Source organism: Erigeron canadensis, chromosome 3, assembly GCF_010389155.1.
Source record: "Erigeron canadensis isolate Cc75 chromosome 3, C_canadensis_v1, whole genome shotgun sequence".
Classification (NCBI taxonomy): Eukaryota; Viridiplantae; Streptophyta; class Magnoliopsida; order Asterales; family Asteraceae; genus Erigeron; species Erigeron canadensis.
In genome coordinates this window covers 33,116,476-33,139,088 of record NC_057763.1, presented here as the reverse complement: position 1 = coordinate 33,139,088, position 22,613 = coordinate 33,116,476, and the positions used below count along the sequence as shown (strand labels likewise).

At 32.3% G+C, this 22,613-nt stretch overlaps 3 protein-coding genes across 3 annotated transcripts; 1 reads left to right on the top strand and 2 right to left on the bottom strand.

Moving 5' to 3' along the window:
• Window positions 1–959, bottom strand: LOC122593650 (ethylene-responsive transcription factor 4). Its single transcript, XM_043766080.1, has one exon. It carries the CDS (start codon window positions 950–952, stop codon window positions 185–187), a length of 768 nt encoding a protein of 255 aa, XP_043622015.1. The 5' UTR covers window positions 953–959; the 3' UTR covers window positions 1–184.
• Window positions 960–14,868: 13,909 nt separating this feature from the next.
• On the top strand, window positions 14,869–16,544 carry LOC122593980 (putative pentatricopeptide repeat-containing protein At3g15200). The gene has a single exon (XM_043766452.1). It carries the CDS (start codon window positions 14,918–14,920, stop codon window positions 16,415–16,417), a length of 1,500 nt encoding a protein of 499 aa, XP_043622387.1. The 5' UTR covers window positions 14,869–14,917; the 3' UTR covers window positions 16,418–16,544.
• Window positions 16,545–17,141: 597 nt separating this feature from the next.
• On the bottom strand, window positions 17,142–22,016 carry LOC122592343. Its single transcript, XM_043764545.1, has 17 exons — window positions 21,877–22,016; window positions 21,698–21,761; window positions 20,930–21,038; window positions 20,482–20,544; window positions 20,257–20,360; window positions 20,088–20,154; window positions 19,932–20,003; window positions 19,577–19,738; window positions 19,396–19,469; window positions 19,208–19,305; window positions 18,972–19,079; window positions 18,759–18,853; window positions 18,549–18,686; window positions 18,394–18,441; window positions 18,144–18,258; window positions 17,872–17,972; window positions 17,142–17,521 (listed from the first exon to the last, which is right to left on the bottom strand). The coding sequence occupies exons 1-17, from the start codon at window positions 21,947–21,949 to the stop codon at window positions 17,432–17,434; spliced, it is 1,581 nt and encodes a 526-aa protein (XP_043620480.1). The 5' UTR covers window positions 21,950–22,016; the 3' UTR covers window positions 17,142–17,431.
• Between the last annotated feature and the right edge of the window lie 597 nt (window positions 22,017–22,613).

Here is a 22,613-nt window from a genome sequence, read left to right as displayed (position 1 = left end):
TACAGAATTAAAAACAAAAAATCGATGTAGTTAACAAAATAAATAAACATTATATATCAGCACATCAAAAACATTTATATCATCAGGCTGCTTTTACTATCTTTTTTTTTTTTAATCTCCTCTCTAATACATCATTTTTTTCCTTCTATTATAATGTTTTATCAACTCTTAAAAAACGGAAAATTTAAATGGAAAGCGCCGCAACTTCCGGCGGCGGAAAATTAAGATCGATTTCCAGAGCCAAAGATTTTTGACATTTTTCCTGACGTTGACGATCTGAATTATAACTGAAATTAACAACCGATGAAGAATCAGAATCACTTTGTGCACCACCGCCGTTAACGTTAACGAGGTTGTTAATGGCGCCGTTAGGTTTACGGTTAACAGATCCGTCAAAGCTAAACAAATCGAGACGGTTACGGTTAAGTTTAACGGCGTTGTTTACGGAGTTATTTATCTGAGAATGATACAGAAACAACGAATGCGCCACCGGAAAAGCAACCGGAAAGGGAGATAGGCTGAGATCAAGCGCAGTCGGCGGAAACGGCGCCGCCGCCGCCAGAGGTACGGCCGAATTAGCCGATTCGACGGTGCTGCTTTCGCCGCTAGGACTTTTATTCACATACTTTTGGAAAACGGCGGTGGAGGCCGGCGGAAGGCGTAATTCGACGGCGGACGGAAAGTTAGTTTTGGCTCTATCACCACGGAACTCACGTGCGGCGTTATCATACGCACGTGCGGCTTCTTCAGCGGTATCAAATGTACCTAACCAAACACGGCTTTTTTTACCTGGATCTCTGATCTCGGCTGCGTAACGGCCCCACGGACGTTTACGAACACCGCGGTAACGAATTTCGCCGGCGCCGCCGTTGTTGGCGGCGTTGCCGTCAGGTTTCCCGCGAGGAGCCATATGTAGTGTTTGTAAGAAAAAAAAGGGTAAATATTTGGACATGAGAAGAAAAGGGATGATATGGGGGGTGCATTTATATAGTGGGATTGTTGGTTAGAAAAGAAAAAAGGGTCCGCACCACTCTCATGACAAAAGGCGCGTGTGGATGAAATGTTAGGCTCCTTATCCGTGGCCTAGGGCTAATATTATGATAGAAATGAGGTTTTACTACCCACCCATACTTTCCTAAATTAATGGTTATGTTAGAAATTCTTTACTTTAATTAGTTTTGTTTTAGACTTTTCAGAAAAAAAAAAATTTATAATTTGTTTTAGTAGTGGGACCTATGCTATTAGGTATTTCCATTTTCGCACCTAGATTAAGTAAATCAGTTAGTGAAATAATTAATCGGTTATCACTCTAGTTTGTCAGGCTGACTCCTACAGCTTATATGATTCATAATTGGAATTAACGTTATAAATCTCTTTCCTTTTTACAACTAAGATTACTCAAAAAGTTGAAAATAGTTATATTATGTGTTGTTTTGAGAACATTGATTTATGACAATTATGTTTGTAGACATGTGATAAATTAGTTTTATCCAAATATGTCTTTAACTGCTTTATCGTGTGTCGTGTTCTATGTTGTCGAGGTCATCTTTGCAAAATACGTTTTATAGTCAACGTGTGATAAAGTTTTTAATGGATACATGCAACGTGTTTCGGTGGCTTGACATGACGTTATATCCCATAAGATTTTTCTCATATGCTCCATATTGACTCATAAATGTATGTGTTTGTATAACCTGGTGATATATGTAATAAGATACGAAACATGTAACTTAAATGTTGAGCATGTTTGTTTGCAATCGTATAATCCAATACAAAACAGACCTGGGCAATGTCATGTAATCATAAAAGCCGATTTTATTTACCCTTATTCCATGTATGTTAAGTAAAAAAGAAATAGAGATTGGTGGGAACCCTTTAATCTCATGTATTGACTTGATACTTAGAGTGCATATTGTTAGAATATGAACACCTAAACATACATAATCACGAGTATGCGCAACGGAAGAAATTGAAACATATATGCAATCAAATTAATTAACAAAGATTAGAATTGAGTCGTGTACCTTATGCAAGCTCCAATAAAGATAATAATAATAAGATTATTATTAATGCTTAGGGTTTAAAGCAAAACCCCTCTACGATCGCACACTAGACACCCCGAATAACGTATGTTAGTACTCGATCACAAACCAAACAAACCTTTTGCTTGAACCTTCAACTTCAAAGTCGAAACCCCTCTTAGAAGAAGGAGTTTCGTTCACTTCAAAGCAAGGAAGAAAAAGGAGAGAATTTGCTTATGTGAAAAAGTATGTCTAACAACCAAAACCTAGAATTAAGCCCTTTATATATAGGGGTTAATTAGGTTAAACAATCTTGGAAAACAAGATAGACAAAGGCTTACAAGGCCTTTGTCATGGCCGACCCCTTTAGTTTTAGGCCCAAATCCATTTTTCAATTTTCATATTTTAATCCTCCTTTTTAATTAATTAAATATAATTAACCCTTTAATTATGTTTAATTAATTATTTCGTGATCAAACTAATTAATATATTACTTTAATATATCAATTAATATTATCGAGTTACCGTGTCATTTCGTGTGACCCCATAGGCTTAAACTATTCCCAGACATGCGATTATTAATAAAATGATGACACTCCAACAGATATTGCATAAAACTCATGTGTGATGACTCACCATTTTCACACAGGAATCACAAGATATAATTTCTCCTTTTACTTTTGGCATGATTTGAGCTTGTGATTTGCAGGCTATACTTGTCAGTTCATGTAGTTACATGGTGACAGTACTAGTTGATTTATGATCAATTAGTCAATATATGTTAAGTAGAGTACTGATATTAGGAAGAAAAAAAATAGCTACTTAGATAAATGGTTTGTGTTATATCCATTTTTGCACAACTATTTATTATAACTATTTATAGGCAATTGAAAAGCTACCGATCAAAATATAATTGATGTTTTAGAAAAATTCCAAAAGGTGTATCGAACGTTTTAATTGAGCTTTTAAAAACGATATATATATATATATATATCTTTTGAACGGTTTTTTCAACCATTTTTTGCAATGATTTTTTAGAATGTATTTTGGATCAATTTTTAAAATTTTCAAAACGTTTTTACAATCTTTTAGATCGACTTGACATGTTTTATGGATTGATTTTTATAAAAATGTAGGCTAGTAGATTTATATTTGTTTGGATGATATGATCATGTAAGCCTGATATGTAAGTAGCTATTTATACATATTTATAAAAATTGATCCATAAAACAAGTCAAGTTGGTCTAAAATAGTCGTAAAGTACTTTCAGAAAAATGACTTAAAAAATGATCTAAAATACAATCTAAAAAATATTTCGAAAAATGGTTGAAAATCGTTTCTATATATATATATATATATAAACCGTTCTTAAAAGCTTGATTAAAACGTTCTATAAACCTTTTGGAATTGTTCTAAAAAATCAGTTATTCTTTGGATTTTTAGATCGACTATAAAATTGTTGATTTCAACTATATTAGTAGCTCCAAAAAATCAATTTGCGTGATAGTGATTTGAAGGAAAAAATGAAGATATAATTATATCAATAATTAAAGGTTAAAAGTGTATATGAATTGAAGTACTAGTCGTATAATCTTTAGATTGAGACCATGTGGTGACTAGTGACTAGTGATCACGATGTTGTAATGAATAATCTCATAATCCCAACATTAAGTTATTAAGTTGGGTTGTAAGTTGTAACTCAGAAATTTTAACTCAAAACTCACACTTTTCGCATTCTCATGTTGCTTGTGTTAATGGGCCACACCAATCTCCACCTACAAAGTGTTAGAAATTTTTAGAGGTCGGTTTATAAAAATACAAATGTGAAAACTATAACTATAATACTAAATAAAATCAACAATATGCTAGCTAATATTGACGTTAGGCCATAGGGTGGACGGAGTTTCTCCAGGAAGGGCTGGTGAGCAAATTGATCCGTGCCATAAGAAACTCACCAACCAGTTAAATACACTTTCAACTCATTTCCATAAAAGATGACTCTTTAAACTTTGTGTAACTTTATGAATATATAGGAACAAATTTGATATTTAGCTTTTAAAAAATCAAAAATCATATATCTTTTTAAACCATCTAAATAGCGAATGTATAAACTATAATACATCATGGTTTGCATATACTTTTGAATATATATTTAATGGTTTGAAAGGAAGATAAATAAGCCAAAAAAATGTGGTTAAAATATATTTAGTTCATTTAGTTTTTATCATTGATTTTGTATCGATTATTGTCTGTTAGACATATTAATTATTTTACGTATCAAAAACTTTAAAAAAAAGTTTGATTTTATTTTCGAATAACAAAAGAATATTTAGAGAGGAGAAGCGTGTACATCATTCAAAAAGGAGCGCGTGGACACGTGATAGCGGTGAATTTGATTAGGCGAGGAACATACTCATAGGTAGTCAATCTCAACTTTGACTATATTAGTAAAAAGTATTAAAGCCACCCCACCTCTCTCTTATGACGATTGCCTTCATTTATACAATTTATGTATTTTACTCCTTTGAGTTTCTAAGTATCTCATATTGGTCCTTCGACATTTTCTTATTTTTTCTTATTTACCATTATCAATACTTATATTATAAAGCAGATCTCCCATGTCTATATTTTAACTTTCAACATTTATTTTTCTAAAATGACCATATATCAGTTATATATTTACCTAATACCTTTTCTCTCTCCTCAAATCTCAATTAATCATTTTTTTTTTCTCTCTCTAGCTAACATAAATCATTTATTCCTCCAATTTATTCAAAATCTTTTATCTCAAAAACCGTACATCGATAAATTATAAAAATTATATGGGTGTTCTTAAATTTTCATGCTCTTTCATTAGAGATGTCATTCGATATACTTTCGAAGAATTTTTAAATTCGAGGGCGGAGCCCGTACAGCTAATGCATTTGGCTATCACACTCTATGACCTATCACCCCACCATCTCACCGCCGCAACGCGCGGGTACTTGCTCTCGTAATTTCAAAAAACAAATATCTCACATTGATTAAGGTTTAGTACTCGTAATATTTAAAGGAAAATGCTAAATGATGGTGGGGTGTTGAAAATAACCAAACCCATTTGACCCGACCCGGTCTAAATGGGTTTGGGTTATACGGGCTGGGTTATTCGGGTTTTGGGTTAGTTATTTGGTTAACCATACCCATATAAACTTAATTGGTTTGGATTGTGAGTGATAAAACTTTATTTGGGTTAACCCGAATAAATTATTCTTATATTTTGTAGAATTAGTATAGTAATAATTATGGCATTGTTACTAGAATATTAACACAAGTTGACAATTGTAATTTTGTTTCTCCATTACATCTTTCAATATATATAAATTTTGTCTAATATTATGTTATTTGTTATTAAAAAAATTAGAAACAAAAACCATTTGTACTTCAAATTTGGAGTGACTGATCACTATAACATGATATATAAGAATTTAGAGTGACTGCTCACTGTAACAAGATATATAAGAATTTGATTAGGAAGTACAAGAAGATATATTCTTTTGGACTATAACGCATGTACTCTCTTCTGATGATGTACTTCAATACTCATATATTGAAATTGTTATGTAGCTAAAATACCGTATTGTACATGTAAATCGGCAACTAACCCTATTTTTCACACTGGAAGTTTTTGTAGTTGTTTCAAAACCTTTTCAATTAGTTAATTTGGGTTTAACTCAAAACCCAACCTGAACTAACCCGAACCATTTGACCCGAAACCCAAAACCTAAATCTTTATTCGGTTCGGTTTATGGGTCACATTTTGTATGGCTCAAACCCGAATAACCCGACCCATCAACACCCCTAGATGTCACTATCGAGTGGTGATGAAAATGCCAAGTAGTGTATGTTGAAATATTAAAAGTTATAAGAGTTACAATATTTGTAAATTAATAAGATAAAAGTTTAGAGTATAAATTAGTTCATAAAAACAAATTAAAAACGTTCATTAAGAACAATTATTCAATATTAATGTAACTTTCTTATAACCATTTCTAAACTGAGGGGAACTAGAATTTTTATGAAGGAATCGAGACGCTTTATAAAGGGCCAAGTACGGATTGGTTTGATGCGGATTTTGGTTAAATTCAAAAAGCAAACCAATCATTTGGATATATAAAACATCAAACCATTTGTGTTTAGTTTACAGTGGTTAGGTTTTTCGTTTATTGGGTTGGTTTTTAGTTTTTTTGTTTCATTTGTATGAGGCTCATTTTTAAAAAAAAATCATATCATAAAGGAATTTCACATATTAAAACCCCTTTTGCATAATATCAAAAGTCTAGCTAAATAACATTCACTGAACAACTGATCTAAAATACAAGATATTTTCATAATTCATAATACTGTCTATTTTCATTACGTAATATATAATCTAGTTTTTTTTTTTGGTTTGGGTTGTATATGCACCCAAAAATTAAATCATTAATATGATTTTTTAAAAATAAAAAACGATAAAATTAGTTTCTTACTTTAAGACGGTTTTTCGGTTTGATTTTTTTTGCGATCTCATGGTTTTTAGTTTTATTCATGCCTACAAAATAACATTTTTTCTCTCAAATATCATTGGTATATTACTAAAGGTATACATATTTTGTAACCGGTTGAAAATTGATGATTTGCATAATTTCATGTTCATATTAAAATTGATGAGAGTTGCATAATAAAATAACATAATTTTATATACTAATTAAACTTCGTTAGAAAACTGCTTGTAATTGGTAAAGTTTAAAATATTGAGGAAATCTAACATGGTTCAAATCTCATTTCTTATATTGATAGGAGTTGATTATTAAGGGGTTTTTTTAGAAAACTGGGTTTCATTCCAGGTATATGTGATTCGAGCTTCACATACTGTCTAATTGGATGTCATTTTTTTTTAACAACAAAATTTATTTTTTATTAATAAACTATTCGGCAAGATGCCGAAGAGGAAGGACGAGTTTCATACTTTCATCGATAAATGGACTAACCTGCCACGCATGTGTTGAATGTTAATTGTAAATTATAAACTTGCTAAAAAAAATAGGCCATACATACGTAATTTACTATTTTGAAATCAAAGCACATTAAATATTTGGCATCAAAGTCTTTGATATTGAATTACACAATCACGAAGGTAAAAACCCTGATATTACATTATTTATTACCAGAACAATAAATAATGTCAGCCCACCTTCATCTACCTCACACATGAGTGAAGTGGAGTTGTGGAGGTGGTGTGCCTCTCCTCCTTGTTTACATGATCAACGACCTTACGATAGATTACACATTCCATATATTATAATTATGGGATTTGTTAACTAGTGTCCCTAGTACACCAGTTAAGTAATATTTAATAAAGTCTAACATTTTTAAAATATGAAAATATTTATTAATTATCTCTTATATAAATAAAAGATGATTGTTTTTAGAAGTTTTTTAAACAAAAATCTTATGTGTCAAGTTCATATTATTTCTTACAAGGATTTTAAAAAATTATGACATCATAAATCATTTTGATTTTTCTTTTCTTTAGATTTTTGTAGAATTTGATTTAATTTGGAAACCAAATCTTCCTCCTACAAATTCCATGCCAAGATTTTCACTTATAGTTATTAACTATTATCATTATGCTAATATTATTATTAGTAATATAAAGTTATAGTTTATTTTAATTTGTAACTTAATTATTATTATTTTTTAATTGTAGCTTAACTAAAGGAATATAATTATGAATTCGTGTGTATTTTATAAGATTTTTAGCTTTAATAATGATTTTTCTTCTTAAACAGTATTGTAATAATTTTCATAATTTTTTGTATTATTTCTTGAATTTGAAGGTATTGAGCAAATGAAAAGTTGATTGTATGATATCTATTAAAAGCTTTAAATACATTAATATGTTTATAACTTTTTTTATCCCATTAATTCTTGTGTATTATTTTATCAGTTTCTCTCATATATGTGAAATATATCAATGCGAAACTACTTTATTGCACCGTGTTCAATTATTATTGCATTCTTTGATTAAGTATATATTTCATATATAAAGATTAAACAAATATGCAATTATTTCTTTACTAAGCATTATTGAATATTGACTAGCAAAAATTGTATTAAAATGCCCGAGTTGAACCCGAGTTATATAGCTAGTTCATTTAAAAATAGAAATTGTTAGGTTAAATTGATACACATTAAATATATTTTTTGATTAATAAAGAAATAACAAGTTCATTAAATGTTTCTTAACTAGTGCACTAGGGCACTAATTAGCAAATCCCTTACTGCGAACTTCTATTTTTGCATCTAAAGGCTTCACATTAAATAAATTGAAGATATTAAAGTTAATAAAATTACAATAATTTTTGGATCTTAAGTGTTGTTGCATTAGCGATTAATTAGTGACTTATCATTACAAAATTTACTAACTGATATTCTCGAGCTTGAGTCGTTGTATGGTTCCTGATCTTATACTGTATGTCCGTATATGCATGCTTCAAGCTCCTTCTTTCGAATAGAACTTGGTATCGATAACAATAACTCAACAGAGCTTTGAATCAAGTCTGATATAAAAAAAAGATACGATATATGTTTTTTTTTTGTTTATTTGCACTGCCATTAACGATAAATGTGTGTGATTGTTTACGTATACGAGATTTGAGAAGCAAGTAGTTTATGAAATTAGGCAAATGAAAATATCATAAGTAATTATGATTAAATTTAGAATCATGAAAAGATAATGAATCAACTAACTCTCTTTTAATTTAACTTTCGTAACATACATTTTCAAAATTATAAAAATAGAACTACTTTAGTGACCCAAAATAGATGTACGGATTTGGTGAGTTTCTTTTTCCTTTACACTCACTTTTTAATAGATTATTGAAAAATATATAGTTGTTGAAACTGAGAAATTCTGTTATACATTGGGACCCAAAGCAGATATGCTTTTTATCTTTTAACATGTAGAGCATCAGGTATGGTTCTGCGTTCCAGAACCATACGCACAACCATACCTGATGCTCTAAATGTTAAAAGATAAAAAACATATCTGTTTAAGCCGTTATAGACGCAGAACCACCCAAAACGCAGAACATTATTTTTCCTTTTTCATTTTTACTTACTTTTATAGATTATATAAATTATCTTTATATATATATAGACATTATTCGATTTCCATATTAACCATTACAAAATAAATCACTAAATATCGAAATGGGAAATATTTTAAATATTTAGTTACTGAATAACGTGAAGATACATATACGTTGTTCTATACGTGGCAACAAAATGGATTTCCAGTCACTCTATTATTATATTTCCCACCACCTAATTTTTTTCTATAGTCTTCATCTCTTCTATCTATTCCAATAGATCATCTCTAACTATTTCATTTACAAAATATTCATCTGGCATCATAAATTAATATGGAAAAAAGAGAGATGAATATAACATAGATACAGGGGGTTAAAATCAAGTTTGCAATTTCTTTCCTCTCTGCATGATTTTCTTCCTCCCATATAATATATATAAACCTATATAATATATATATAAAGCTACAATTATTTTGTTTTTTCTTTACTACTTTTGCGCTAAAAACAAAAGGAGAAAAAGAGAATAACCAATGCCGAGCGTCGGCATTTGAATGCCTCACCACGAACGCCGAATCAAGAATGGCAGGAGTGTTATGGATGGATGTTCGGTGAAGAATTGCCAGCTCAGATTTGTGTTCGGCAAAGAACACCCATACCGGATGCTCTTAGGATTGTGTTCCTATATGTATTGTACTAGATTTTTATCCCGCGGGAAACCGCGGAACGATTTTAAAACAACTAAATTTTACACTAAATATATTAGATATATATAATGTGAAAGTAATAAAATAGCATTAGATATAAATCGGACAAAGTAGGAGTTGTACATTAGATATTACATATAGTAACAAAAGATATTAAGCCGAGATTTATATAAGACATTATGTGTTTGAAATATCACCATTGCTTAGCATAATCTAAATGCACCATGAACTATATATGAAAAAATTAATAGTAATCAAACTATTAACCTAATTATCGCCTAATTTAACTTGGTTTTGGACACTTACGATATAGTCTTTCCAAGGCTTCAACTTGCATTGGGGTATATTTAAGATACTTCCCATTATCAAGTATTCCACCATTTCCATCTTCTTTATTGCATCCTTAATGATAGTTTTATGAAGTCTTCCATGTTTGACCCTATATGACTTCAATCTGGCATTGTGACTTGGACCAATAAAATGAATTCCATGACCACCAACAGGAACTTTTTCACTGCAAAATCTTAAATCAAAAACTAAAAAACAAACTATTAGATATATCATATATACACATAATATATGGTCAAGTTATTGTGAAGCCGTAAATATAGTGTATGTATATGCAAAGTGATATTTAACCAGCACATACAAAATAAGTTGGTACAAGTGTTTCAACATATTCAAACCAGCCTACCTCAGCTTAGATACTACCTGTTATGACATGAACCTATATTCGCCCATTACACGACACATCCATTTTCTCTACCTCTACTATTGTATCAAATACCTTTCAGATTGAAGCATTTATAATCGTACAAACACCAAGCTTGTTTGCAAGTGGACTACGAAAAGAATACTCGTGTATATCCTGCAATCCAACATATAAAAACAAAACAGTGTAATTTAAACATATAGAAAACCACCAGGCTTTTGGCCTGGCAAGTTGTGTTGCTAGAAAGTCACCCATTAGCAAGGCACCCATTGGCAAGAACCCTGGTCGTTGCCTGCTGCGAAATCAGGCAGCAAGGAACAAAGGCTGCCTCACAAGGATTCATCATCATCATCCCACAACATGTTTTAGATGCATATAGTGAAAGCACAATGTAAAGAACTTAAATCTTCTAAAAAAATACGAAAAGACTACAGTAAAATGTCATTTGACTGGTCACAACTTCATCAATATTGGCTACAAAACTATGAAAAGATCGAGTCTCATTTTTGCTAAAAAGTTAGATTGATAAGGCATGTCACCACCAACAGATAGAAACCATCTGGTTCAATTTTAAGTACACATTGTAGACTTGGTTTTTGAATTTGGAGTTAACCCATCAAAGTAAAACCCACCATCTAGTTCAATTTTAAGTACACATTGTAGACTTGGTTTTTGAATTTGGAGTTAACCCATCACAGTAAAACCCATTGCAAGTGTTTATCTATATTTATTTTTATTTTTTATCAGTAAATAGTAATTAACCAATAAAGTCAACCAGTTCCAAAAAACCTACGCGTTTTCACCTCTTATCCAACCCGCCCGTTTTGACCCATCAAGTTAAGTATATCTCTGTAGTTGTCATGTCAAACAATTATGGTTTCTTGAGAATGAACACCACATACACAATTATATAATGATCATAATTAGTTAAAGTTTCATGCTTTACCAGCACTATAGCAGACACATAACTGAACCCTTCATTTTGTATCCTAATCTTTATTTTTGCTCATACCTGCAAGCTAGCTGCTGGGTGCAAACTGCAAATTCAGTAAATTCGCAATTTCCGTATCAAATATCACGATTTGGCTTAAAATAGTCGAAAGGCTCAAACATGTTGAAGTAACAGTAAGGATTCAACATGGCTGCATCAAAGAATATATGACTGCAAGGTCATACACACGTCAAATGCCATGCCATGGAACACAAAACCTCAACCTTTTCATTAATGTAAACACATCATCATAGCCAATCAACCATTTTTTTGATGAAAAGCTCCATTAAAATCAAATTCCATGTTGCTTGTTCTATGACAGTATGACACTATAATTTTGTAATCCTTGTAGAATTGAAGAAACTACCCAAATTACCATACACCATATGTCAATATAAATGACATTTTTAGAGAAGTAGTTTGACAACTGGTGTTTCTTACCCAATTTACTAAAAATGATTTTATGAAGAGTTACCCAACCCATTCTTTTAACCGAAAGGATTAAATCCAGCGCCACCACTAAAAGGGTTAAGCACTTGAACAAATACCTCAAGTTCGTCATCTTGAACAAAAATCACTCACAAATGGGCAAATCAACAATCAAGATTCCAAGCTTCCCTCTACACTCAAACATGAAAAGCTTTTAAATTAGAAGCTAAAGATGAACTAACAGTTGAGATATTACATCCAATAGCTTCAATAGCAAGCAGTTTATTACATTCAAGATGAATAGTATCATACATGCTCCATAATAGAGAATACATTCAACTAATTAGCTAAATACTTATTAGGCTGAATCTAAAATTAAAATAAATATGTATAGCATAAAATTGAAAAAACCATATACAACTATCAATGAACACACTAAACAAACCCACATACCCTTCACCTTCACATCTATGCAAAACTATGAGGAACTACTTAATTTTCATTCAAGCAATCTAGTCATACCTCTATGTCCATCAAGACTTACTCTTTTATATTCATGGGAACACCCTATTATGAATCTTTCCATTCCTTTGTCAAAGAAAGTCTTGGCATGTCTCTTTCATTCACCTGCAGTCAAAAGAAACAAAAAATAATGGTTAAGCAAAGTAGTGCAACTTTAAAATATCAAATGATTTTTTTCTTTTCTGCTTCTTTTACTTGCTTTCACCATTGGCAATGCCCAACTTTAAAATGTCAAATGATTTTTGTATATAAATGACATTTTTAGAAAAGTGGTTTGACAACTAAGGTTAATAAAAGCTTATGATCATTTTAACACCACAAACTATACTATCAAATTGATAAAAAAAAAATAAAAATTCTTTCACACATATTATCAAACACCTTAGATGCATCAATTCTACAATATATATTATGAAATAAATAAATATTCATAAAACAACAAATATCAAAACTTACACATGAATTCTAATCCAATATTCGAAATCTAATTAGGTTATCATCATCATCAGCCTTCTATGGTCATTAGAAGCCGCTTCGCAATTTCACATGTCTATATCCTTGATTTTTTCTTTCGTCTTCTTACATCCAAGACAAAAATAAACAAGCTTGATTTATAGATGTATGTATACATATGGATATACAGATGTATATATATACATATATATACAATCATCTTCAAAAGTTGGATTGGAGATTCAAAGGAAAAAAAAAAGATATGAAAGGAAGTTTTGAGAAAAATACATTTTAGATCTAATGATTTGGTCTTCTCTCCATTCTCCCTCTATTTATCTTTCTCCTCACTTTCAAAAATCAAAAGGCCCGCTCATTCAAATCCTGCCTTATTCCCCACCCAAATACACTCTCACACACACCAAATACACCATAAAATACACACCACTTGACATCATACTTCCAATGTGGAAGGCTTCTTTGCTTGACAACACACACAAGTGATGTCACTTAGGATCTCTTCTTTAGTATGAAAGGGGTGATTACGTACTTTTAGTCATATATTAGCAAAAAATAAATACTTTCGTTACTTTATCCTTATATCAAAAACATAGCTAACCGACGAGTTGGATAAAATAATCAAAACATATTAAGAGATGTGTGACTTTATATACAGTTTATCTTTCCTTATTATATGAATTTACTAGCTAATCAACCCGGGTGATACCCGGGTATGAGTAGCAAAATACATATAAAATTTTATATATTAAAATACTTGTAAGTGTGTTTATCCAATTAACCATAATATTTAATTAAATCACCTATAATGATTCTATACATAGTTTTTTGGGCGACTCGAAGTTCCATGAAATCAACAAAATAAAATTGTAGCGAAACAATATATTACTAAAAAATGTAAAACATTTAAAGAAAACATGAAACATCAAATGGGTTCTTCAAGTAGGAGGTGTGTTTATGAGGATTAGTTTTGTAGCTTTGGAACTTTCATTTTATGAACATCATCTACATCTTCATGTTCAACAACTTTCTTAGAACCTGAACTTGAGGCAGTACCGGCTGTTTCACTGGTCCCGAACACAACATCCTATTTATGTTTAAAATTAGAAATAATTTAATATATGTATAACAGTTTTCGTGTTTAAGTTTAAGGTTCAATAATAAAAGTTTGGCATGTAATAAGTTGTACCTCTCTGTTAAGCCCAATACTTGATGGCAGTTCATTCAACACTTGGAGATCAACATCAGATGAGCCATCCTATTTTAAATTAGTTTAAATAATGTGTGTTAAGATAATTGAAATAAAAGAAAGTTAATTTCAAGTGTTACGTGGTACTATATTTGATAAATACCTTATCACTTGATGCCATATGGAGTATAGCCTCAATAACACTAACATTATCTGAGAACTTGTAAACTGTGTACAAATCAGACTTGTGCTCGATATTGTATTTTGATACGTTGATTCTCCAAGCAAATCTTTTTCCGAGGAAAACGTTAAATTCAGCTGGGAACATCTTTGAGTGTTCGCCCTATACATAAAATATAAATGGAGCTCGGTCCTTGTAAGGTGTTGCAAACTCATCAAATAATAATATCATATGCACTTGGCAAAATTTTAGCGTTAAATTCAGCTGGGAAAACGTTAAATTGTTTTTGTTTTTTTTTTTTATTTTGACGTTAAAACAAAATTTAAACAAAAATTAAGCTAATGAAAGGGCAATGTTACCACTTGACAAAATTTTAGAAGACATTAGGCTAAGGAACCTTATTTTATTAAGGATAGAGATATCTATTTGATTGCTATAGATAAACCATATCTAGCTAAATTTTAACTTGAAATATACATTATGCTATATAAGATCGACCGGTTCATCCAGGTTTTATAATCCTACCATAACAATCTCCTATTATAAATTTCTTATTTCAAGCATAGACACAATTTATTCATTCCAGAAAAAATGCAACCCAGAATTCTTCATTTTCTGAAATCCAATAAAATTAAAATCTTGTCAAAACCAAAACTCCTAATTATCCAACAATCACTTTCAAGATTTCAAATCTTTCACAATCAAACCCGCCAAACTTGCAGTGAACCCATTAACGAATATGACTCCTCGATCATAAACACAAAATCCCTTCAAGTCCAAACCCTGCTAAACCAAACCAACAACCCTAAAAACGATATCGAAAAAGCACTGACTGAATTAAAACTGTCACTAAATGAAGAGCTAGTACTTAATGTATTACGTAGAAATCGTTCTGACTGGAAACTAGCATATAATTTCTTCAAATGGGTGTCTAATGCAAGTGGGTATTCACCCAGAACGGGTTCTTATAACGAAATGCTCGACATTTTAGGCCGAATGAAGCGTTTTCAAGAAGTGACCCAACTGCTCGACGAAATGTCTAAGAGAAGTGAAAGTTTGATAAATGAGAGAACTTATGGCATAGTGGTGAATAGATATGCTGCAGCTCATATGATAGAGGAAGCTACTGAGTTTTTTTATAAAAGGAGAGAGTTTGGGCTCGAGCTTGACTTGATAGCGTTTCAGACGCTTTTGTTGTCGTTGTGTCGGTATAAGCATGTTGAGGCTGCAGAGTTTTTGTATCACTCGAAAAAGAATGAGTTTAGGCATAATATAAAGACTATGAACATTATACTAAATGGATGGTGTGTTTTAGGTAGTTTGCGTGAAGCGAAGAGGTTTTGGAAAGACATTGTTACATCTAAACATAAACCGGATAGGTTCACGTACGGGATTTTTATTAATTCTTTGTCTAAAGCGGGTAAGATTAGTACCGCGGTTAAGTTGTTTGAAGAAATGTGGGAAAAAGGGTGTACCCCGGATGTGGCTATTTGTAATTGTATAATCGACGGGTTGTGTTTCAAGAAAAGGATCCCTGAAGCTCTTGAAGTATTTAGGGAAATGAATGAACGAGATTGTTGTCCGGATGTTGCTACTTACAATTCTTTGATCAAGCATTTATGCAAGATTCAAAGAATGGAAAAGGTGGGTGACCTTTTGGATGAGATGGCGCGGAAGGGTGGAGCTTGTTTGCCGAATGCTAGGACTTATGGGTACTTGTTGAATTGTGCAAAGAAGCCGGAGGAGGTTGTGAAGATCTTGGAGATTATGGAAAGAAATGGTTGTAAGATGATGGCCGATACTTATAACTTGATGTTGAGGCTTTTTATGGGGTGGGACGATAAAGAGAGAGTGAAATCGACGTGGGTTGAGATGGAGAAGAATGGGTTAGGGCCCGACCAAAGGTCGTATACTATTATGGTGCACGGGCTTTATGATAAGGGACAGTTAGAGGAAGCTTTGATGTATTACAAGGAGATGATATCAAAGGGAATGGTTTCGGAGCCAAGGACCAAGATATTAGTTGATGCCATTAACATCAAGATGGAAAACAAAGATTATAAGGTGACCAAAACATCTAGTTTCAAGTAATGCTTATTCTCGGTTTTTTAGCTCTCATTTTGTATAGATACTAGTTATTGGTTTTAGTATCTATCTATCGATTCTGTTCAATGTTCTTACACTGCTATATAGAGGATTCCATGAGAATTTGCAACCAGGATGTGACTGTGTTCTTGTAACTGTGATTTGATTTCATAGAGTTTTCGCATAAAACCTAAACCATGAACCCTATACCATAAAGGCATAAACCATGTGATGTAGTGTGTAATAGATTCACAAACAAGACAAGCTTATAAGAATCAGGGTTGCAAATTATTCAAGTTCTTATAGAGCTGCCAGCTTGACGTAGTTGCGCATATATGAGCATAGAACATTAAGCTTGTTACGTTGTTATGAAGCCATCCCACCAAACCTTTGGACAACTAAACATATGATCCACCACCCCACAAACTCGAACCAGGTACCACTCACTCTTTGATTGAAGCAACTAGAAAAACTTAGTCAACCCTAGTATTCCAGTCCTCAATTTGGGCTAACTTAAAAATGGTGGGCAATTTCTTCCATCTCAACTCTAGTGGTCGGACAACTGAGTCATGCTTGAGCTTGGCTCAGTGCCATAAACTCTGGCTTACACTTGCCCTATTTAGGCTGCAACCACAGTTTTGATCTAGCTTAGACTCGAGTGAATAGCATTTGGAATACAAAATACAACTATAAGCTAATTCTAAGCGTCAATCTTGATTGGGACATCATATTTTAAACCAGGGGGAAAACTGAATTAAAACGAAACAGATAATGGAGGCTAGTGTGATCATGTATAGGCCTAGATCTCTACCATGCCACTCACTACGCGATATAACAAAGAGATTCCAATTCTTTACATAGCTAAAACTACTTGAAATGTAAACAAGGTAGCAGACTACAATTGTTCATTGAAGCACTACTTGTTCTACAGAAAAGGTGTAAATATCCATGTAGATTTGTACATGCTAATCACACAACAGTGTGATTCATGCATGCGGCCAGTTTATTATAAAGAGACGCCTAAAATCTGTCAGCAGTAGCTACTTCAGGTTGGGCTTCACGTTGTCGTCCTTTTGCAAGATAAGGACCCTTTTTGATAGCTTCCAGTAGCTGCATCACACATTTATACATATGTAATTAGCATAACATCAACAAATTGCCACTTTCCATGTTGATTAGTGTGTGATACATGATCACTTATACTGCAAGAAAACCTAGTACGATGATCAAGAATAACTTGAGAGAAATAAGTTAGTATGCAAAGCAATATTTTCTAGAAAGATGAATTGCCATTTTTGAGTGAGATGGGTGTTATTTTCTTCATTTTGTTACATTATAATTGGTATTAAACAACAATATTAGATGCCCATATTGATCCGATAGCAACTTCCATGGGCATTGTAGTTAATACACTTCCAAAACGTTCAAAGATTTATACTGTATGTTAATTGGAATCAAACCTGTTCAGCTGTCCCAGACAAAGCTGGATCACTCAGAAAGTTAGGTGATGAAGCAAGAGCCTTATAGATTGCCTCACAACACTTGTATCTTGCTTCCATACCTAACCAAGAAAAAGAATGAATTTCAAAATAAAAATTAAGAAACCTAAATACTGAATGAGAATGAAGCACCAAACGGAATACAGAAGTTGCTTAACAAGCACACAATCATTCGAAATTAGATTTCCTTATTGATAATACAGATCCTGAAAGATAATTCCATTAGTAGATACCTATCTTAGAAGTTTCTGTAAATGGATCAATCAGCTTATTTATTATCTCTTGTCTTGAGCAGATCTCCACCAGAAACCATGGTCTAGCAGCCAATCCTGTTATCAACCTGTAGCCCTGCATATCATTCAGACATGTAAACAGGTCACGCTAATCAATTTATCCAATAAACATGCTCCAGGAAAAACTTAGAAATTAAACATGTATTTGAAATGTAATGTATTTTTATGAAGCATGACAGAAAATTCTCACCGCAATACGAAATTCATACTCAAGTTTAAGAATTGCAAGAACAAGACCCTGCCACAGAGAGCATATGAGATTGTTAATTAGAAGGCCATAACATGGTTATGTGATAGCTTTATTTACAAATACAATATGTAAGATGATCAAAAGAAATGACTAACCGATGGTACGAGCTTTGAAGTGTTGGATGCGGTTTCATAAATTAATCTACGAAGTCTTTCTTCAGCATCATTATTCAACAGTTTGTTGTTTTCAGGCCGAGTTTCTCCCACAATGTTCCCTAAAGAATGCAATGCAGCCTGTTTTCCAGTAATAAAGTTACTACGAAGTGAAGGGTACATTTGTGATAAACTTCGGGGAAAAAAGCTAACCAGTTGTCTGCCACGTGCATGGAGGTCAAAGGCAGTGTTATTAACATGTCTAGAAGCAGATGCGTTTGACAGCAGCAAGATAGCTCCCTGGCTTGCTAGAACATTAAAAACCAGTAGAACCATGTTAAGAATCAATTAAAATATAAGGATGATCTTATATGCATGCATAAATACACATATAATCTAATAGGCAGAGCTGGTAAATGTACTTACATAACCCTATGTGACCCAATGCTTCAAGAGCACATTCGCATTCATCTGCATCTTCATTATCAAGGGTTGAAAGCCTTTCATTAATGGCTGAAATCACATCCTTAACACCTACATCAAAAGGTAAAATTAAGATAGGTAAATTCAATAAGAGATCATCATTGAAATTTGATCATTATATTAACATTAATGTGCATGCTGGATTCAAGTTTTGCAACGAAATAGATCACAAGAGATACCGGATTCGCCTATGAAAGTTATAATATTCTCTTTGGATAAAAGCCGCCCACTTATCATCATGGCCCTTGATCTCAACATCGATTCAGCAGAAGAATTTCTACATAAATATTTAATCAACTTATAGCAATTAGCAGGTAGAGACTATGGATTGAATACAAACATAATGCTTTTTTTAGCATGCCAGTACCTGATTATGGATATAAGCAACTGTAAAATATTGGTCTGTACTACGTATTCCATTCCATGCTGGACCTCAGTCAACTACGTCATTTAACAAGACAATATCAAAAGAGCATAAGTAGACAAGTAGTGCTGGAAAACAATCAAAACATACAGAAAGGAACAATAACAAAGAAAGGCCGACAAACCTCATAAAGGAGCTCCAAAACACTCAAGGTTATAAGCGTGTCATTAACATTGCGAACTTCTGCCTCCAAGAGACCAAGGAGATTTGAGTTGTAAACTAATGTTGCAGCAGCACTTGAAGTAGAAAACAGCTTCACTATCAATGCCAAAACTCGTACTCGTCCCTGAAAAAGAAAAACACAAAAGTGATACTATAATAGACAAGGAACAAAAAAATTTAATCAAATTCACTTTTCTATATTATTATATCACAACAGTTGTCTTCTATCCTAACCAATAATCTAGATAACTATGAAAGTTTCAAATTGTATGACAAAAGCATTTGGACTTCGTCGATACATGAAATAACCAACATACCAATGATGAACATCTTGCTGCTACATTTGTGATATCCGTAGTTTCACTCGAAGTAGCTGGAAATATGATTTCCTACAGATCAAACAACTAAACGTTGAAAACTGGCTAAAGTTGTGATAACTATGAAAGGAAAAGCAGACTTGGATTTGAACTCACTATTCCCTGTTTAGAGGTGGCTAAAGTCTTGATTGCCTCTGTTGCAGCAACAGCCACTTGTTCATCACTAAAGAAAAGTCTCTAGTTTATTTGGAGAAATATATGGATGATTCTAATGGCCGATCTAATTTTAGGTTATGTCAAGAGAATAGAAAAATGCAGTGTGTACCCGTCAATGAGGCAATTAAGCAAAAGCGGATACACGCCATATTCTTTGACCAGGGAAGTAGCTAAACCAGTGTTGTCTTCAAGGTTCTCCAATAGGCTTGAGATCTGAGCATAAAGTAAAAAAACAAAAGAAAAACCAAAAATCCAGAGTGAGAAACTGCAACATTAAGATCTAACAATGCTCATTTGCTCTTTGTGGCAACACAAGTATGTTAGAAGTAGTTACCGTTTTACACGACAAAGTTCTGACTCTCTGTGAATATGCTTGCAGGCCAACCACAATGAAAGACTGCATAACAACAAAAAGTAGATCAACAAGATCAGATCAGTTAGAAGAACCATAAGTCGAAATAGATGTTTCTATAAAACAACTTTTTTAATCGTATATGAACTTAATCATTTGGTGTCATCCATATTAACAGAAATATCGAGGGCATTTAGCTAGTTAAGACATTAAAACAAGATGATAGCTTGTGAAACAATACATACACAACCGAGAGAAAATTGAGGTATAAAAGTAAATAAGAAACAAGAAACAAAGCGCTATCAGCTAGCATTTCATCTTTGCACGGCGTTTCCATATTAATGTATAGACACCACATTTTCTATAAATCTTCGTTTAAACAGAAACAATTAAACGAACAGCAACCTACACCAAAAAGGCCAAGACGTACCATGAAATGCGGGATGAGAGAAGCCCCATATTTAGTCTTAAAAATCTTCTCTAGACAATCGATCAACGCATTCTCCAGACCAGGCACATCACTTTTTGTTTGCAAAGCACTAGAACAAATAATCCAAAAATATATAAATCCTTGCTTAAAATATACCACACTCATATTCAACATCAAAAACGAAGAGCTGCCTAAATAAGCTGACATCAATTAATGATTTGGAATAGTTTCATAGCAATATACATACTCTAGCCATATGTCTGCATTCGTGAAGTCGGTTTAAGTTAACCTAATTGGTGTGCCTAAAGATATGCTTAATAGTAAAATGATGACATGTGGAAAAATCAAGGGGCAAGATTAGGAAAAAGAATTAGTGGAATCCATATGTCAAATTCTTTTAAGGTTTTAAGTTGATTTTTAGGCATACGAGTCAGGTTAATTAATCATTATGGACGTTGGAACGTTAAATTATGTAGCGTTTCTTCTTCCTTTTTTTTTAAACGGCAATTGTTCGGATTTGAACCTCGGACCTATAGAAAGGCAAAGCCTCCACCTCGCTTTAAGATTACTAGACCAAAAGCTTGGCGTTTTCGTTGTTAAATAAATAGTCATTATACTTACAAATTTCCCCCTACGTCACCGCAACTTAACAATGTGTAAAATATTTCGTTATTAGGCAAAATAAAATCTATGAACTAAATAAAATCATTAACTAAAATAATAGAATAACAAGAATAAAGGAGCATAATAAATTAATAGTAATAATACTTGATGATAACAGGAAGTGGAAAAGAAGTGAGAAATTGTTTCACAGCAGCTTCTGATCGAGTGCCTGAAATATTAACAAAAGTATCTAAATGTTTAAATAAAAGAGTTAGTAATAACTAATTTAACTAATTAAATAATCAATCAGTAAATATATAGAAGAAATACGAAAAAGGTAGAACCAGGATCATAAGAGAAATCAGTAGCTGCTTGCAGAAGCTTTGAGGTATCAACTACTGTGTATTCTTCCTCCATTTCTATTTTTTTTTTATTCTTAACTAATTATTATGTAGAAGAATTAAATAAAGAGAAAATATGATTTTTGTTTTTGTTGTTGATTTTTGTTGTAGATAAATGAGCAAATAATAATGCGTTTACTTAAAACTTCCACAGTTCCACTGTATTTTTATGTTTTCTTGTAAAAAAAAGCCAAAAACCCACCGCTTTATATATTGACTGGATCCGTTTACGTGGCCCGGAGTTTGTAAAAATCAGATCGTTAAGGTTGGCCCATGAAAGATTATCAAGATTGATTCATGGCCTAACATAAAAGTTGTGTTTATTTTCGCACCCGAAAGTTTTTTACAGGGCCTTTTTAAAATTGAGTTTAAAATACTAACATATTTAGACAATTAGACATGATATGAAAAATAAAACATTAATCTCGAAAAGAGCTCTTCTAAGTTTATAGAAAATGTTATATTATACTCACAGAAACTCTAAAACAATAACATCCAAACACATATTAAATTCATTGTGAGGGATAGCTTAACAGATACATTATGGGGTATACTCTGTGTAATATTGTGCAATAAATAAATGTATATTAATGCATAATGTAGAATTGTTCAAAGCAGTGATTATTATAGATGGATAAAAAGTATCGGAAATATATATATCACCACTCTATATGAAAACT

Bases quoted from the DNA above. Each gene is read 5' to 3' on its own strand.
- LOC122593650 (XM_043766080.1), bottom strand. From the start codon at position 952: ATGTCCAAATATTTACCCTTTTTTTTCTTACAAACACTACATATGGCT.
- LOC122593980 (XM_043766452.1), top strand. From the start codon at position 14,918: ATGCAACCCAGAATTCTTCATTTTCTGAAATCCAATAAAATTAAAATC.
- LOC122592343 (XM_043764545.1), bottom strand. From the start codon at position 21,949: ATGGAGGAAGAATACACAGTAGTTGATACCTCAAAGCTTCTGCAAGCA. The intron at 21,762-21,876 runs GTTCTACCTTTT...TTAATATTTCAG, and splicing joins TGATTTCTCTTATGATCCTG to GCACTCGATCAGAAGCTGCT. The intron at 20,545-20,929 runs GTACGTCTTGGC...GTTGTTATGCAG, and splicing joins CTCTCATCCCGCATTTCATG to TCTTTCATTGTGGTTGGCCT.